Source organism: Poecilia mexicana, unplaced genomic scaffold, assembly GCF_051168715.1.
Source record: "Poecilia mexicana isolate PSO_F unplaced genomic scaffold, ASM5116871v1 scaffold_22, whole genome shotgun sequence".
In the NCBI taxonomy this organism is placed as follows: domain Eukaryota; kingdom Metazoa; phylum Chordata; class Actinopteri; order Cyprinodontiformes; family Poeciliidae; genus Poecilia; species Poecilia mexicana.
The window spans coordinates 1,241,254-1,261,328 of NW_028263391.1; the positions used below are offsets into that span (position 1 = coordinate 1,241,254).

Consider the following 20,075-nt stretch of genomic DNA (forward strand, 5'->3'; position numbering starts at 1 on the left):
AATTGTGTTCATTTACATTGAATTATGAATTGAATTTTTAATTTTTTATCGCTATGGTGTGGCCAGATCACTAACCACACCATTGGTGATCTGGAAACCAGGTTCCAGATGTTACTACTCATCAACTATTGCAGGAATAGTTGATGAGTTCTTTTAAAAGTTGGGCAGATTAGGATATAGGCCCTTCTGTGTGCCAACCAGTTATGAAGAAGGAAGAAACATACCAGAGGTCTCACCTCCGAGGAAAAATGAGATAAGCCACCTGAACATGACATATGCTACCACATTTCCTGTTAACCAGTCCTCTCTTGGTCTCCTAAACCTTTTTAGACCAGTCAAGATTTGGAAATTTTGCTGCGGTCCGTGGGGGAGGGGAGAGGGATGGGATGAACCATCAGATAAAGCTTCTGCATGTTGGTGTTCCGGCTAAAGCCTCAATATGCCCAATTTGGGTTGTCTTGGCCTTTTTATCGCAGCCTGTGAGGTTTTCCCTGGCTGGGGACGATAACATAGCCTGTCGAATGTAACAGGTAGCCAATCAGAAAGCGCGGTGACGTAAGAACAGAGGAGAATCCTTTTCTTTTTGTTACGCCTCTTATCTCTTAAAATGACTCCACAAACTATCACTATTGCTTCTACATCATCATCCGTGTTTGGTCATTCTAAATTCCCGTAGGCTATGTTGGGGGTTTTACTGGATTATCGTCTGGAATCGGGATGTTCGTGAGTGGGATTGGTTCGTGTGTGTGTTGCTCCTGCTTTGTGGCTGAACACGAACCGATTGGACTTTTATCAGCTCTGTGGTCACAGAGATTTGGAGAATCGGCCGACATTCTTAAATCTTGCTGTCTAAACCAGACTTAAGACTCACAAGCTCTACTCATCTCCTTGACCACTGCCCAAACGCTCTCTGACTCTGGTCGTTATGGTAACGTTTACATATCCCTTCAAAATAAGATACAGATGCGCCACAAAAACGAACATTTTACTTTCATGAAAATTTTAACTCACAATAATGACTAACGTGAGCCCTGAGCTTGTTTCTCTGCAGCAAGACGGTCCCATCGGGGAGTGACGAGAGACAATGACACCCAAGGTGTTGCTTGAGTACAGTCTGCTTGGTCTCTATGTGGCGAAGCAGTTTGAAGCTTCATTGCCTCATTAGCAGCCGGTCGCTGCTTGTTACGCAGAGCGGCTTGTAATGTGGGAATCACCTACCGATCCAGGATAAATCCATTCTCCTGTCTCTTCTCTGGGCCTTTTCTCTTTGCAAAGAAACTTTCCAAAGACATCTGATCTGTTTCTTACTCATTTTGCTGCTTGTGGGCTCAGTGTTGGTGCGCAAGTAACCGAGAGAATCCGGTTAAAGGATTTTCAAAATAAAAGATCCTCCAGACTCAAATAATACATAAAACTGAAATATTTAATTATTTCTTGCGCAGCCCGGTACCGGTCCGTGGACCGGAGTTTGGGGACCACTGTCCTAAACGCATTAAACAACATGCAACTATAAGACATTTTGGAGAAGTGTGAATTATTTTATGTAGATTTTGTATGTTCCCTGTGACTGTGTGGAGAGAGCAAAACCTGATAAACTATTTGAGGTCCACTATAAATCAAGACAGGCTGTGCAGTCCTGCCATGTTGTCCATTGAAAGTCAGTGGGCCAGAAACCTAAACTGTGAAGACGTGATCAATAAGAAGTACTGGTGAGTCAGGCAGAGCAAGATGGCTCCCTCAGTGTATATTGTTCTGAACAGTGTTCAGACAGTATATTGATAATGAGGTGTAGAAATTGAGTATTTATTTGGAACACCTGTTATGGCATGCTATGCATCAGTGACGACAGGAAGTAAATATGGAACTAATGCAACATTTTTATCTCGTTTGACGTTATTCTAAGAAATAACGTAGACCTGACTATTAAAACATTGCCTGCTTCAGCCAGGGACTGGCCCTTGTTGACCCCATCCCAATTTCCTTTCTGCTTCCACTAAGAGTCCAGAGAGGAATCTGCCCACTTCTAACTCCTTTACCAGAATTAAGTTCAACAATACTGTCACCACATAAATGTGGGGGTTTTTTCAGTCAATCTCTTGGCACTTGTGAGAAAAGTAATTGTTATGTCAGACATTTTAAAAATATACCCACCAGGGTAACAGCAACAACAACCAAAGGACAATGAGGAGAGTTTTCCTGTCTATAAGAAAACTGACTGGAGTGAAGAGACAGAGAGAGAAAAGGAAAGAGAGAGAAAGGGGAGGAGACAGGTGGAGAGAGTCTTCCTCTGAATGGTGAGTCCGATCACACATGCAGCTCAGTGAGCGCAGCGAGGATAGATGAGCGTCTTCATCTGCTGGGATCACATTAGAGCGAAAAGACCTTCTGTCTCAAATAACAGAGGCCAGGCAGCACACACCACCTATTTCCTTAACAGAGGCGTCAGGTGTTCCCCACTGCGGCTCAAAACCCATCCACTTCTCCCTCCTTAAGAAAGGCGACACAAACTCAACGCAATGACAAGCTGCTTTTCCCGCTTCTGTTTTTATTTATAACTGTAATATTGCACTTCGACAGCTTCTACGGAGCTTTGTTGAGGATAGTTATATCATAAAGCGTCCTAGACTTTATATTACAAAGCAGAGCTGTCCGAGACTGACCTGCTCATTTTTAAACACATGGAGGAAAATCTGATAAAAATAAGATCTAACTCTTTCCGCAACCGTTTAACAGTAGCTACGTTTTTAATACATTCATACCGTACGAGTTATTGTAGATTATATATATATAAAGAGAGAGTGTGTGTGTGTGCGTGTGTGTATAAGAATAAGCAGTTCTTCGTTTTATAGTCAGAGTAACAAATTCCTCCCGCTGCACCGTTCCCCTCTCCTCTCTGTCTGTCCGTGTGTGTGTGTGTGTGTGTGTGTTAGCACAGACACAGAAACACGCACATACACGTAACCGCTCATCGACATACCAACACACGCTGTATCGCTGTGTAGCTCCTCATTGGCGAGTTGGTGCAGCTGACTGACTGACCGACTGTCTGCTCCAGGCTCTTCCAGGGCTCCCCGCTCCCACACCGGCACTGAGCTGCCAGCAGGCACCGCAGGGAGGAAGGTCCGGGGACGGGATGCTTTTTACGGCGGGGGCTCCGGCGGCGGCGACCGCTTAAAGCAGGAGTCTCCTGCCCCGGCGTTCCAAACACTTCTTTTAGGGTTTCTTCGGTGAAATAATGACTTCTCTCATTTGTTGAGTTCGGAAGGAAGGGAGAGGTTGCAAACAGCGCGCCGGACACCAGGACCATTATCTGTGGCAGGATGGCTTTTTTTTGATGAATAGAGCTAAAAGGAGAGGCGAAGAAAAAGCAAAAGAAGAAAATCATAAATCAATTGTCATAACAAAAACAAGAATGTTTGCAGCACTTATTTGATGTTCTCATATACTCAGTCATTTCCACTATCTCTTAGTTGATTGAGTTGTGACTGTTTAGTCACTGGGTCCAGGGTCTGAATTCTGCTTCAAAGTTCTATCCGAGGTTCGCTGAGAAGAAAGAAGATTGCTGTTTTGGTATCTGTTTGAATTTCACTGCTCAGTCGAATACCCAGTCCTCCCAGTGACTCCAGTAATCAGTGGCAACCGGAGTTGAGGTAGGAGCGCACCGGAGACAGCCAGGACCATGATCAGGATCTTCCCGGATTTCAGCGTCCAGGTGACGGCCTCGGCGACCGGAGGAGTCGGGTCTGGTGGTGGAGGAGGCGGAGCCGGAGGGATGGTGACTGGACCCCCTGTAGGTCGGGTACCGGTTCCGGTACCAGGAGCCACTAACGGGACCCCACAGGGTGTCCAGGGAATTTCCGCATACCAGCAAAGGTTAGTGGGGATTTAGCAGGACTTTTGATCTGTAGCGTTATAATAGTTGTGAGGATAGAAACATATTGTCTCAGGGTTACCTTAAATGGAACAAAATGAAAAGAGTCCAAACAGTGAATAAAAAAATTGAAAATGATGTTTATTGGATTTTATTCAATTCAATTCTGCATCTGTACAATCTGTTTTTTCTGAACTGTATTATTGGGCGTCTCTAACTCAATGGATGGGGAAAAAGGTTTTCATGACATGACTATAATTTAGTATCTCCACCTGAACATTAGGAAATTACAGATAATTTTAGAATTTTTTGACTTTGGGTGAAAAACTGTTTATGACACGTTTTCTAATAACTGAAAATCAAAGAGAATATTTTCACCTGTTTGGTGTATTTTTTCCCCTAAAACTGTTAATGGAGCAAAAAGAAAAAGCTAAATGAGAAAAAAAAATTAACAAATGTATTTAGGATATTCAAAAGCTTCTAAAAATATATTATTTTGTTTCAAGATTTGCTTATCAAAAAATGGGAATTTAAAATGTGCATCTGCCAAACCAGACAGATGAACAGCCAGCATAGTTGATTTAGTGCACATTCACTGGGTAAGGCTGCCTAAATACACACATAGATTGTTGGTAAGTGAGTGAGAAAGGATGGATGTTTTCCTAAAATACAAGACAATTTATCAGAAACGGAGAGATGAATGTCATCAAGGAAAATATTGCAATAATTCAACGCTTCTCTTTTACTTCCACTTTGAATCAGAATTATAACCTCCGTGTTCTTTTTTTTCTGGATGCAAAACAAATCTCCAACATACATTATTACTCCCAAACCTATCCGTGTCGCTACGGGTGAGCTATGGAAAGCAGATATGCCATAAATCACAGCAGGGAGCTCTGTGAGTGCAATGAGACGGTCTCAGCTGTCTAATCAACAAACAACAGGCAAAGAAGCTGTTATGTTTGCACTTCATGTGTCTAAGAACACATGGTGTATCTTTCTGTGTTAAATTTTGGAGAGTGTTTGTGCCCATATTCATGTGGGATTTAACTTTATTGACATGTGGCTGCCGATGGCCTTTCATGAAATCTTTAAAGAGCCTTGATGACAGTTTTAATTGTCTAAAGAAGCTCGTCTAATTGTTGTGTTTTGTGTAAAATGTTTTAGTGATTTACACAAGGTTTCCACCAGCAGCAGACATGTTTTCTCTTGTCTTTATCGCCTTGTCATCAAGCTGGCCCTTTTGCTTTTCTCTATTCGCATTTCCTTCAACAAACAGCTGGGAGCTAATATGTTTACACATTATGCTCCATTATCCACGTCTCCTTTGTTCTAGAGCTACCACTAAGCAGAGTTGAGATGCAGAGACAAGGGTCTTTCACCAAGCGGGGGATATAAACATATTGTCTCTCACTAGCTGCTCTAGTTTCACTCCGTAAACTAACAGCAGGAGTACAGATGTCTACTGATTAAAGATGAAAACCCTCAAACTTTTAAATTTTATACACTTCTGTAGACATTCGTCCAGATTTAAATAATCAGACCTTGGTTCAGGAAAAGCTCTAAGTAGTGCCAAAGCTGAGACTGGACTGCTTTTTAATCAGAACAGTTTGCTTGAATTTTACTCCAATATATCTAGACAAATAGGCCAACAGTGGAAGAACTGGGGACTAGTTCAGTTTTAAATATATCTTAATTTATGTATTTTGCAATTCAGTGAAACAATCAACCAACTTTTCTGTTTCTAAGTTTTGCAGCGGCTGGGAAAATGACGAATGGAGCATGTTGAAAGAATCTGTTGACGGCTTTTCTTAGAATTATACGGCATGTGTTGATCGACGGATGAGGGGCCGGGGGGTGGGGAGGGCCGGCTCCTCGGCGGCCAAATGGAGCCCACTCTTCTCACTCTATAGTCTCCTTTTTTCCACCATTGCAGCACCTGTAATTCTTGTGTTTGCGTGGAGAATACCTAGCATGCCTCTGACCTTGACAGGTCATTGGTGCCGAGAGGGGGGAGGGGGGACTGGGCTTCCAGGGGCTGCAGCCTTGGGGTTAATCACACAGCACACCGAATAGGTTCTGATGAATTATACATCAAAAATGGTGCAATTCAAATGAATGTGGAGGGAAACGGGTAGAAATATGAAGCAGGTGGGAGTCTGTGTTGGAAGATAATGAACTATTTCTGATTTGCAAATATGTGAGCTTAGGGGAGAATATAATTCAGTGGTGTAAAACACAGGAAGTGAGGACACGTCCACGTTCAGACTTCCATGTAGCTTGGACTGTCGTCATCTAAAAGATCTTTATCTACTAGTACATCAGTAAGGCAGCAGGATAAAGTTTGGTTTTGAAATCTTAGAGGTAGACTTTGGCCGTGGTGAGTTTATTTCATCACAAAGTGAAGCAGGTGGAGAGGAGCGAAGGGTGTGTGTAAAAGTTTGGAGACTCAAGTAATAACTGAATTTATCCCCCGTCATGCCTTCACCATGTTTTCATTTAATTATTTTTTTGGAAGGTAAAATAATTCAAATAAGGATGAGCTCACACTACCAGCTCAAAAGGAATGCAGTGAGAAAATAAAATTATCAACTGATTTAAACACACACAGACACACACACACGCACGCAGACACGCAGACACGCAAGCTGAGTCCAGATGTTACAGTGTGGCGTTGTTGCGCCTGGGCTGGAGAAAATACTAGCGATGTGGGGTGTCCCTTTTTCCCATCAGCAGCCAGAGGAGGGAAAAGTACTCCAGAAAAACCACAGGGACTTTGACTGGAGAGACGCTCTGCCACGGGAATTCTACGGAAACAGACGCTGCGGAAGCGGCGAGATTGGGGAGATTTGACGCGTCTGTTTGCCTTTCATTTTTTCTACTCCGGAGCGCATGCTGGAAATTCCTGTGAAGTGCCAAAGAAACAACGCGTGTACGTGGAGGGACGGACTGAGAGACGGACAAAAAGCCAGGACAGCGGCATCTACGAGGCATCCACCCCGCTCCCCTTCCTCACGCCGCTTGGCATGCTCGTGCGGCCGCATCGTTTCCCCCACGAGCCGTTGTTTCCACGATCCTGAGCGCCGAGCCGAGGAAAAAACACGCGCACAGGGAGCACGCACGCGCAGATCCCCTACGTTCACACTTCCACACACAGACATGGCTTTTGTCTTAACACACCGACCATGACGCATTGCTGTCAGGGCGCCGCACCGCGCCGCGGCTCCGTGTCCACATAGACAGCTGAGGAGGGGAAGAGAAGGAGGAGGGAAAGTAAGAGATCCAATTAATTGTTACAGGAAGATGGCGCCCACAAAGCCCAGCATCCAGCAGGACCCAACGCGGAAAGAACGGTAACACAGCTCTGAATTAGTGCGTTTTTTCCTCACTGCATGCTGCAGCTGCACAGACTCGGGCGGTTTGCAGGCTGCTCCGTGTCCGCTTTGAGGGGTGTATGGAAGGGGAGGGGGTGTTGGGATTCTACCCTTCCCAGAGGAGAGCTGGGGCGTGCGTGCTGGCGCGCGCCTGAGACTGTCAGGCATGCGGCTGGTTACAGGTCGGAAACACATGACTGCTGTTGCTGCTGCTGCTGCTCTCCTCTCGCGTTTCTCTTCTGCAAGTGTGTGTGCACCTGTGTGTGCTCTGTGCTGCTGCTTGAGCATCATGGGAAACGATGTATTAATCGATGACAAATGTGTATGTTTGTGTGTGTGAACACGCCAGTGCCCAATACAGTTATTAATGCGCTACAATGTGCATCCGCCTGCGTCCCTCAGTTTTATTAGATTATTATGTGGAGGAATTCTTCCCGCGTGCGCGTGTCTGTATGCCGATTGGAACTTCACGTGAAAACACGCAGACCTCGAAATGACCTCAAAGGTGTCTCAGTGGCTGGGATTTCTGAGTCAAAACCTTGATTTTTTTGTTGTTGTTTTTGTTTTTGTTTTGTTTTTTCATTGCATTTTGTATTAACAGTTATCAACCCTTAAATTAATCTCCTGAGTGTTTATGTTTTAAATAAAAATCAGTGATTTTTGTTATTACTTTGTTTGATTCAGGGCGTGTTGATCGCTGTGTAAAATGCTAAATTTTCACCTGTTGATTCAGGAATGAGAAGATGTCTCAAAAGGCTTTGGATCTAACATGTGATGGGTGTGACAGCAGCATGTATAGCAGCAGGATGTCAGCAGTGCTACAGACATGACAATAGATGTTCATAGATGGCAGGGAAGCCTGCCATCTATGAACTTGAGGTTGATCATAAAGCTGCTTTACCAAGGGATGATACTTCAACATCCATCCAGAATTCAAGCTCTGGTTGGTCCAGATGTTGAATTTCCTCTCAAGTCAACAGTCTTCATCATTTTAAATCAACCACCAAATTGTTGATCCTCCTGGAATGTTTTTTATACAATCCAATTCTTTTAGGATGGAGGGTGTCTTTGTCATTAGTGATGGGAATTTCTACTCTTTTCAGAGAGCCAGTGTTCTGGTATCTGAGCTCCCAAACGGCCCTTAATTTATCCCCTGCCGCCCCATAGACCCTGCTTTATTTTTCCACGACATATAATTTGGCAAATAGGAATGTTTTATATAATAAACCCTTTTGCATTCAATGTTCCCTATATGAGAAGTCTTAAACTTCCTTAATTTTATGTATTTATTTTATTGCACACATTTTTACTTTTGTATATTTTAATCAAAATGTGTATTTTTAACAAAAACAAATAAAGCATTGCAAACAAATCTACCGAACAAACCCACAATAATAATTAATTATTATTAAATATATTTAATCTTCATTCAGAGGCTGCTTCTCTTACTGGTGTCAGTTATATGTATTAATTTTGTCTATTAACTGAGGGATAGACTCACCTGAGTGTCTGTCCCCCTCATAGTTTTTACCTAATGGTATGATCCTATATTCTATATTTCTACGAGCCGAAACGTTCATGACTGACCCACCACTACTCGCCGTCACCCTAATCTTTAGCTCCCTCCACAGATTCAAGTTGCAAGTTGCAAGTTTTGTGCCACTTCAAAATATCAATATTTGAAGTTAGAACAAAAGTGTTGGTGGCCTGGTAAAAAGCAGCTCTGTTTGCTTTGTGCAGAGGCTCTGACCCTCAGCTTCCTCTGCTGCCTTTGTTAAATACGGTCAGAATTCTGGGTTGTTTGAGTTTTTGGTGTTTGCATTCTAATCATTTGCTTCTTTGTGTTCTGCTTTAGTTATTATTTGCTTTAATTTAGATTATTCTTCTATAGTTGTTTGTTTACTTGTGTCTAGACCGTATTTAGTTTTGTGGATTGCTCAGGTTTTCTGTTCCTTCCCATTCTCTGTTTCGGTTGTTTTTTCTCCTCTCCTCAACTTTCCAGTTTGGTCCCTGTCTCGGCTGTTGGTAATTTCCTCATTTGTCCCTACCTGCTCCTTCCCCACATGCATCTGTTTACCTGTAATTAATTTCTCCCAGTTCTTTGTCTTCTCAACTCCTTCCAGTGTATAAGCCCATGTTCTTTGTTCTCCACTAGTTCCTTCTGTTACACATCATGCATGGTCGCCTCCTTGCTCCTTCCTGGTTTGACGTTTTGTAACTTTGTCTTTGTTTTGTGTGATTAAAGCTCAGTTTTTATTTAACCATCTGCCTCCTCTTGCCTGCATTTCGGTGCAATAAAATCAGCATTATGTCAGATATAGCATGAAAAAACATTCATTTGAATGCACAAGCAATATAATTTGAGTTTGAGTAGAGTTGACTGTACTGCACTCGTGTTGAGTGTTTGATTCAAATCAATCATCTCAAATAAACCTCAAACAGAGGTTCCTGTTAAACATTTAGAATGAATGTTTTATTAAGTCCCATTACATTTATATCAACTATGTGAATTGTTTGAGTTAGTGCCTTTGTTATTTATCGTAATGTAGTTTGAAATATCTGAGTATGTCTGTGGTGTTTTGTTTATGTTTTATTGCAATGTCAGTAGGTTAGCTAGAGTTTTTTGTGTTGACTCATTTATTAGTTACTGCATTCAGATCCACCTCAAAAAATTCAAATACATTTTTGACTGAAACTGAAGTTGGGTCAGTTCTAGTCTCAGACTTGCAGTCTTTACGCTATCTCAAATGAACAAATACTGACTGGCCTACCTGACAAATCATCACAATTGCAGATTTTTTCTGACTGCAAATCAGGAGTAAAATCAGTCAAAAAAATGTATTTTAAATCCTACTTGAAAAACATTTAAAAACTGTCTCAGAGCATGTTGCAAGTTAATGTTTCAACAAATTTTGTTAAATATGTGTGCATCAAATGGTTAATAGCAAGAACCTGAATGCAGTTGGCACTTCGTAAATAGATATTGTAAACTTACAAATATTGCAATATCAAACTGATATCACAGTTCAGTATTTTGTGCAGATTTGCTAATTGTAAAACATTTTCTCTGAGCATCAAAAAGATTAAATAAATCCCAAAAATGTAAATTTGTGAAAAGATTATGTTCAAAAGCCTACCTTTCTTTGTTTACTAGTCATGAATTTAAGCAAAGCAAAAACTCTCTCAAACAAAGCTGTTGATGGTATAATGAATCCTGGAAATTTCACAAAGTAGCTAACAGAAACACACTAACAAATTGAGGAAGCCATTGCTAGAGCTGCCTTACAGTTGGTCTGTTTTATTGGTCTGCTTATTACTGAATACTTATTTTTCTGTCCTCAGTTAAAAATTCTGATAACTTGAAAACATACAATAAAAATATGGTGTGGCTATACCCAGAGCAGGTAGAGAGTTCATGAACTAACACAATTAACATGGACTTACACAAGACAACCATCACACACATTCCCTAGACAAGAGTAAAAATATCCTGTCAAAACTAAACCTGGAAAGTTAAGACTTTTTTTTTTTTTTTTTTTACCTTTTTTCTCTTTTTATGGATTAGGATTAAATCCCGGTTGAAAACTGAAAAATATCCCTTACAGCTCAAATTTCATATAAATACGCACAATGCATTGCTTTTTATAACTGAGGTCAAAGGCATCAGGTCGTTTCGGAGTAGTGGTTTACCAGCTATTTATTAAATATAAATGCTTTTCAAGAGATAAAAATGATTGAGAGGTTATAGTTCAAATAAATAGAGCGGAAATTATTCAACCCATCTCTGTTTGAGGCTGCTCAAATTCTTTCATTTACACTGAATTGAGGAAACAGGAAGTTCCCTGAATTGAAGAGGGGAAACTTGTATGCATGTTATGAGGTGCATAAATGATCTAATAATACATTTTCAGCTCAGGTTCATCCAGTGTTAACAGACACTGGCCTTTAGCCCTGATTGGAGAGGTCTTCTGATGCAGCAAGAAGGAAATGTGTTTCTCTTTACACACATTGCCTTTGCCTTCTTGCTATTTTCAGTATGCATATGTCTTATGTGCTGGGACTGTGATTGTTCAAAATCATGGTGGCAGCAAATCTGAATTCAGAGCAAGAAGAGAAAAAACAGCATTAGTTGGTGGGTCTTCAAAGAACATAAAAGAATGAGTTCATGCCAAAATTGCAACCTTATGGGGGCTACTGCTCCTACCTCTGTATGGTACTGATGGCTGCCCTGGCATGGTGCTTTGTGTCCGTCTGCTGGGGTCTTCCAGAACCAAGTCCAACTGCCCTTTGCTGTTCTTAGGCATTCAGTCTTCCAGACCTCCCATTGTTTCCATAGTGGTGAGAAGCTCACTTACATACACCCACTAAACACAAACACACTTATTCTTACACATACCCTCAAAACCCAAACACACACACCGACACAGATAATCTGAATGTTTGAAGGTCAAACAAACACAGGTTACCATTACAGCAATGTGGTCTATGTACTTAGGCCTGCAGTCTTGGTTTAATAAAGGCAATCATTCAGTTATTACATCTTGCAATATTGTTTTTGTAGAGAAATCTACCCAGGCAGCTGTAATACGCCTGACATGCTAAAAACTGGACACGTGAAAAAATAAATGAATGACAATAGACTTCAACAAATGATTTTATGTCAGATGGACTCCCTCAACACACTACATGTGTTCAGCTCAATATCTGCTGTAGTAAAAGCTCCCATGTTGTTTGGGGCTGGTTGAACGCTACAGGGAGCTGGATTTGGACTTTAGCTCATTTTTTGTTTGTGCCACTGTGATTGCCTTTGTCACTGTAGCTAAAAGACAAATCCAAATGTTCCTACGTAGCAGAGTTTGATGGAACCTGGGGGTCCCCTTAGCTTTTTTAATACTACTTTTAAAGTTGTGCTGTGGAACATAGAGTTCCACTCAGAAATCGTCTGCATTTGTACACTATAGGTATCTGTTCGATATGTGTTGGTTGAACAAAGAAGGGCTGTACTTGTATTTCTTGGTACAAATACAGATACTGTTACACACTTAGTTGATGCACAAGAACAGAGACACATAGCAACCAGTGTGACCTCCTGATCAGCAGTGTCACTCTGCTAGCCTGTTTCCAAATTCTCAGTGGTAACTAACAGCTTTAGAGACTGACTTCCATTACTCCTTATGTGCCACAGCATCAAAACATAGATTTTGGTACAGATCAGCTGTTTTATCACCTAGAAGGACAAATAATAGCTGGCAGTGTGCTGCTATATGTATGTCTGGATTTGAGAACAAACTACAGTCTCTTGCCTAGGTGTACACATGTGCTTAAAACTGCAATAATCCATTTTGTAATTCAGAAAAAAAAATAAGCAGGAGAAAGCAGTATTGTAATTTTTTTCATTTTGGTCAGCTGTAAGCTAACAGCTAACGGCTCTGCTGCCCAACACCAAGCATCCCACATTCTGTGTCTTCATTGGGTCAGATTGGAAAACTGGCTTCACTCCCAGCAAATGATCATGTTACTTATTACCTAACACTCTTGTTATTTACTATACTTCATCAAACTTTATCCTGGACCTCAGTGAAAACTATTAAAACCTTTTTTTACATTGAAGGCTAAGGAATTAAAACGAATTTTGTTTTTCTTGAAGAAGTGGCAGTCACTTTATTTTGAGGCAGTCAGGACTGATGATGCTGAATGGCTGTATTTTTATTGAGACATATTTCACTTAAACCTAAGTAGTTTGGATAGTTTCCTCTAAGCATAGGTTAAATATTACTTCATATTCTCACACTCAGTCCTTACAGTCATTTGTATGATAAAACTAGGATGTAGGATTGAAGAAGACATAAGTGTAAGAAACGAAGACATAACCCAAAATGTGGAAAGAAAATGACAGGGCAGAGCCAGAATCACAAAGAAAAATTTAAAGAAGTGCTAGAGATCAGACACTAACTGAGACTAAGGGGAGCAGAGGCAGTGAAGGAGAACAGAGAGAAGTGGATGAGTGAAGGTCGAATCACTCATCGACCTGATTGACTCTCACTGGTGCATCTCTCAGGATGACTCCAACTCATCCTCAGGCTGGATAAGAACCTCTTAGAGCCCAGCAGGAGAGCTTGCTTAACTGCCCCAGAGGAAGCAGGTGGTGGAGAACACCTGCCTGATAACCTAACACTGGACTGAATGTGTGTGTCTTATGGGTGTGTTATTTCTCAGTGTAGTTCTGGTTGTGTCTCTTAAACAACCTTACAGTAGAGTTTAAGTTTTGATTTTATTAATGGACAGATTTTATGAATTACGTTAATAATTCAAGATATTTGAAAAAATATCCTTTTGGTGATTGTGTCATTAATTACATTTTAAACATACTAAATGGATTTACCAATGAACAAAGCTATTTTGAAAAAATGAAAAAAACAAGATGTAGCATAATCACTGGAACCAGGGCAAAACAAAAATAATAAATCCACAGACATCCAACCGGGAGGGAAGTGACGGGAGTAGACATGAGGATCTGGCGAGTAGTGGATGAGAATGAGAGGTTTAAAGACTAGGAAGGTTGTGAGCTTAACAAAAGGCCTGGGATGATGAGCTGGAAGGAGAGGCAGCAGACTGAGGAGAGAGAGAGAGAGAGAGAATACAGGGGACAGGGAATGATACTAACACTAAAGAATAACTTAGATTAAAGACACATGATAAACTACAACAATACAAAATAACTAGAAACAAGAAAAAAATTCCTAACTAGAATCACTAAGGAAGAACAGAAGTGAAAAATGGAACAAACTAAATAGAAAAACCTAAGGAACACCAAAAATGACAAAAATCCAACACCAAACTCAAACAACCCCAGATCCTGACACTTAAGGCAAGGTTGGTGATGGAACCTGACTTTGGTCTGTTTCTGCAGACCAAAGCACACTTTGCAGAAAGAGACTTTGGTCCAGTTCCAGGGCATCTGTTTAGTGCTATTCCATTTCATGGATGAAGCCATTGAAAAAGCTATTGCAGTCATAAACTCTGTATAAAATGTACCCTAAACTAGTTGTATGGATTTGTTTTGTGACTTTCTGTCCTTTGAGCCCCTGGGTTTTTGGTGGAGGTTTCAGAGTATCTCAGTTTTGTCATAACAAATTTTGCTTGATGATAAATTGTCCCAGAAGTTATTGCAACAAACTATAATATTGTTGTTTTTGAAAGCATTTTCAAGTAATATAATGATAATCGCATAATAATGTAAGAACACGCTCTCAAAGATCAATAAACTTTAAATTCTAAAGAACTTTTAACACTGGAACTGGGAGACATTTTGAATATCCAAAATAAATAAGCAAAAACAGGCAAAACAACAAATAAAATGACTTATGAAGTATCTGTAAATAAAATTGTCCTCCAAAAACAGGGTTAGTTGAGATTAAGACACCAGACTGAAGACTTCTGTTTTCCAGCTTTTGATTCAAAGAGAGAAAGGAGAAAAACAGTAAATCATGAAAATGGAAATTACTGAGCTCATTTTAATTTATCATGATTAATTGATTAATTGCCTATTGCGACAGGCCTACATGCACCATAGCTTCACTGACAACCTTCTACCAGTTTGTATATTTTCATCTAATAGTGCTGATTTGCAACTGGATCATAAGTTGAACTTCAACGTGCAAAGATATGAAATAGGAGTAGGAGACAAAATCAATAAATGAGGCAAGTTATTGAAAATGACTTTTAAATTCAAATGGGATATTCTACATGTGATCAAAAATTGAAGACCATAATTATAAAGATCCCCAAAACGAAGAAAGTGTCAAGATAGGACTCAGTAATCGGTAGCTATGTCACTGCTGTTGGTTACTTGGAAATGCTGCTTAGACGTCTGATTTGACTGCTAACATAAAGCTGCTGGAAAAGTTTCTTGGTGGTTTCATAAAAGGCATGTAAGGTCTGGAATTAACATCTGCAAACCTTCAGTGCCATCCATGGTCTTAAACAGAGAAATTGCTCTAATTTCTTTGTCAGAGGAGTTTTATGAACTGGAACATAGTCCTGTTAAAGACCTGGTGGTCACTACACAGACCAGGACTCTGAGTCAAGTGAGTCACTGCAACAATTTTGCATAGACATCCATGCACACACTGAAAGAAATAACTCTTTGGATTAACATAAAAAAATCATGGAAAGATTTTCCACCTGATTACTTTGCTTTATTTCAGCACTATATAATTTTGTTACTCCGATTTAAAGGAAATGTGTTGGTTCAACTTAATTTATTAAGGTTATTCCAATTTAAAGGAAATGTGTTGGTTCAACTTAATTTATTAAGGTTATTCCAATTTAAAGGAAATGTGTTGGTTCAACTTAAATTATTATGGTTATTCCAATTTAAAGGAAATGTGTTGGTTCAACTTAAATTATTATGGTTATTCCAATTTAAAGGAAATGTGTTGGTTCAACTTAATTTTTGTGGTTGATTCAACTTATTTACTTTAGTTGGACCCAATGTAATTTAATAGAACCAGACCAACTAATTTTACAGTGATACCTTCACACTACTTAATTAAGTTGATCCAACTCATGAAAATTAAGTTAGCTGAACAAACATGCTTCATGCTGAAAGAAAGCTATATAATCGTGTGGAAAATCTTTCCATGATTGAATTATGTTAATTCAAAGACATTTTCTTAAGTGCTACTAAATGAAGTGTTTTAAGACCACACTGAAAGAAGAAAGAACACTCAACAATGAGAAAAAGTACAACATGAACTGTATTTTCAAAATTGTTATCCATTTTCTTTTTACACAGCACAAAAAACAGCTGAGTTGAAAGTTGAAATAAACAACAAAAGGTCAGTTTTGTTTTTCCAGAAAAAAACTGGGCTGTGTTTAGCATAGATCAAATTCTTAACAACATAAAAAGTGTCAGTAAATTCGCTCAACTTTGCGAAATGTAACAGTTAAAATTTAGTTTTCCATTGCGGTCTTTAGAAAAACATGTAAAGATAGATTGCCCAAGTTGTTCATCACTTCCACGCCGTCCAGGAGAATCCCAACATCCTCAATGGCATCGCCAGGCTCTGCACTCTCCGGTCGAATAACGAAGATTCCACAGACGGTCTCGGCCATTTGTGCACCTTGATGATGGGAACATGGGTGGAGTATTTGGGGGGGAGAGATTTCACATCTCATTAAATAAAAAAATAACTTTACACTTATTTGGCTGACTCAACAACAGCTAAGGTCCATCAAAGACCTGTCTGTGTTAATTGTGAGTCCAGTGGTAAGATTTTCCATTTAGAAAAGGTACCATATTTTCTACATTTTCACAAAAATCGTCTTATAATCCGGTGCACCTTGTGGTGCGGAAAATACGGTATATTGTCTCATATGGAAAAACATGAAGAGAAGGGATGAATCCCAAATAGGCCCCATATTCCATGGCCTGTTCTCCTCAATTGAAATGACAGTCTGAGGATCCACCACACAGACTGTCATTCCAAACCAGTCCTACTTATGTGCAAACAAAGCCCTGACTCTGTACACAAACCAAACATCTTATACATGAAGAACCTGTCTTGTTTCCTGGATGGAGGAAATGTCATGACTATGTGTGGTAGTTATTTCCAAATAGATCAGTACTAACATCTTAGGTAAAGTTACTTAATATTTTTGTCTGCATATGAAACAATGCTGTTAGAAAAAAAGGCTAAATAAAACAGGCCAAAGATCTTTTTGTGGAGTTTAACGCACCTAAAAATCCTCATTTTAAACCCACTTAACAATAACTGTAATTATATCAATCTTACTAATGATTATCCTTTTCTGTGGGAGAAATCTAAAAGCATCTCAAAAGTCAAATTAAAATTGAATGTACCCAAGTGAAAAAATAGAAGAGTTTTAATGATCTTCTCTTACTTTAAATTTATTTATTTATTCTCTGGATCTTCATCCAGGTATGCACACAGACCTTTTAGGATCCACCCTCGTCTGACTTCAGCCGTGTTTTCCTAAATATGCAGATCAGAAAACAATGAGAACAACCGCAAAAATCCAGCAGTATACTATAGGGTCACATACTTGAAAACTTAGCTAAATTCAAAGGAAGTCACAACGAAAGTGATCAGTGGCTTGCAGCCTATTTGAAAGATCTTTAAAATTGTTATTCTCCTTTCATTATGCCATGACTAAAATTAAGTTTAACATTTTATTTAAGCTTCTAACTGAAGCTGTCACCTAAGAAATATTTATGTCTGAAACAAGGGTACAGTATAGGGGGATATACTGTGAAAAATCTATTTCCTCTGCCTTCTCCCAGTGCTAGAAACAACCAGTCAGTGGCAGGAGAGTTTTCGTGCTGTCAATCACAATCTCATGTTGCTGCTCATCCTTCTTCCCCCTTGCTCTGTACTATTCTGTAGCTAGCATAGGGCTGATAGCAGCTCATATCTACTAGACAGAGAGAGACAACACTCCTTACAGTTCCACATCCCCACGCAAATAAAGACAAATAAAACTGACTTGCCAAATACAAGTTCAGCTGAACCCTTAATCGCTCTAACACTAGATTCAGTCACTTTAGATCTGGCAAAACTTACCATTAGCCACTGCAATCTAAAACTTGATGGCCGATGACCCCCTTCACCAGAGCTTATGTAGGTGGATAACAGACGGGTGATGTTCTGAAAGAGATCAGATTTTCAAACATTAAAATATGTAATTCACCATGAGCAGAGTTGTATCTGAACATTCAAACTTTTAGTACAAGTCTCTTGAATGCATCATGAATCAATCAAATTTTATTTGTACAGCACATTTCAGCAGAAAGGCATTTGAAAGTGCTTTACATAATTAACAACAGAAACACAGAGTCATGCAACATTTAATATACAGTGAAACAGATAAAAAGTAAAGCCAAAAACATTAAAAACATTGAAGACATTAAAACCGCACTAAGCCTAATTTAGCTATAAGCAACTCTAAACAGGTGGGTTTTAAGTTGAGATTTAAAGGCACTCAGTGTTTCAGCTGTTCTGAAACTGAATATAACCACAAGCATGTATGTGCAGAACAGTGGTGACTTGAACATGGTAGAAAGCAATAAAAATATAAAACATAAAAATCAAAACAAAAACCTCAACATTTCAAAATTAAACCGATAAACTTAAAAATTGTTTTTGAACTACAATTATTTATGGAAAAACAAGTACAATAACAAAATACATCTTTAGAGCAGAGGAATATATGCATTTAAAAAAAAGAAAGCTCAAGTCTGTTCATGGACTAATAGGAATAATGGACAATCCTCTGAGTGTTTCAGCCATTAAAAAATACTAGAAATCCATAGTTAGCAGGTGGACATTTATGTGGACATTGCAAGCACATTTAAAGCTCTAACAGCAAAGGTCTCCGCAGGTTCCTGACTCAAATTTAATACTTTTTATTATTAATAAATGAAGAATCTGTATTACGATAGAAAGCCACAAAAGTGTGTGTGCATCCAATGTCCACTCTGCATTTACCTACATAATAACAGTACTGAAATAAAATAATAATAATAAAAAAAAAACATTTAAATAGACTTATGTTTGGCCCCAGTGTTTAAAATCCACTAAACCTCAGACTTCAGAGTTTGTATGGCACCAGATGCTGAATTTACATCAGTCCAACTTTTTTCCAGGGAGTTTTAACAACCTGAGGAGGAGCAAAACTGTGACATTTATGGGGTCCGTTTTTTGTCTTGACAGCAGCTTTGTGACCCTTACACTGCTTCATGTGATGTTAGCATGATTTGAGTACATCAATTGCATAGAAAGGTGACCAAACATAGAAAAAAATGTTCTTTTAAAAAGTCTGATGATTTTAATTTGCATCTTTTTATTTCGATTTTTATTTTGATATAGACGGATGAAAATAGACTGAATCTTACCTTTTTCAAAGTAAGCAGATCCAAATCAGGAATCTTCCCGCTTCTCTTGAAAGAAACCGTTTGAAGTTTTCCCAGACACAAGATCTCGCGTGATCTCGCTAGCATCTCGCGTGATCTTCCGTAATTTCGCTAGCATCTCGCGTGATCTTCCATAATTTCGCTAGCATCTCGCGTGATCTTCCGTAATCTCGCCAGTGTCTCGCGTGATCTCCGGGTCTCGCTAGACCCTCTTCGGCGGGAGATTAGTCTGACTAAATTGAATCACGTTGTCTCAACTTGAATACATTTTATTAACGCTAGGTTGTTGAATTTTATGTTTATTTGACGTGATTTTGTCATATTTGCCTTTGAAACATAAAATAATTCTGTTAAACATGTTATTTTTTATAAATGCAATAACCACTTCAATTCAGTTGTGCTTTGACACAAGCATGGAGCAAGCAGGAAATGGTGCAAATGTTAGAAAAACGCTGATTAATTACCAGCTAACCATCACTTCATGTGATGTTAACACATGTTAGCCACTGACATGAGTACATCAATTACATAGTGTGAAGGTATCACTGTTAAATAAGTTGGTTTCAACTAAATTTGCATTCATCTTAATCAAGTAAAGTCAATTATTTGGTCCAAAACATTGCAAATTAGTTGGTCTGGTTCTATTAAATTACATTGGGTCCAACTAAAGTAAATAAGTTGAATCAACCACAAAAGTTAAGTTGAGCCAACACATTTGCTTTAAATTGGAATAACCTTAATAAATTAAGTTGAGCCAACACATTTTCTTTAAATTGGAGTAACAGAATTACATAGTGCTGAAATAAAGCAAAGTAATCAGGTGGAAAATCTTTCCATGATTTTTTTATGTTAATCCAAAGAGTTATTTCTTTCAGTGTACATAGCAACACTGATA

General features: G+C 39.3%; 1 protein-coding gene across 1 annotated transcript in view; it reads left to right on the forward strand.

Annotated features, from left to right (window-relative positions):
- Nucleotides 1-3,679: 3,679 nt before the first annotated feature.
- npas3 (neuronal PAS domain protein 3) overlaps nt 3,680-20,075 on the forward strand; it is a 295,135-nt gene continuing 278,739 nt past the window's right edge. The window contains exon 1 of the mRNA XM_088002562.1: nt 3,680-3,873. Within this exon, the coding sequence (XP_087858688.1) occupies nt 3,680-3,873 (194 nt within the window). The remainder of the gene's footprint in view (nt 3,874-20,075) is intronic.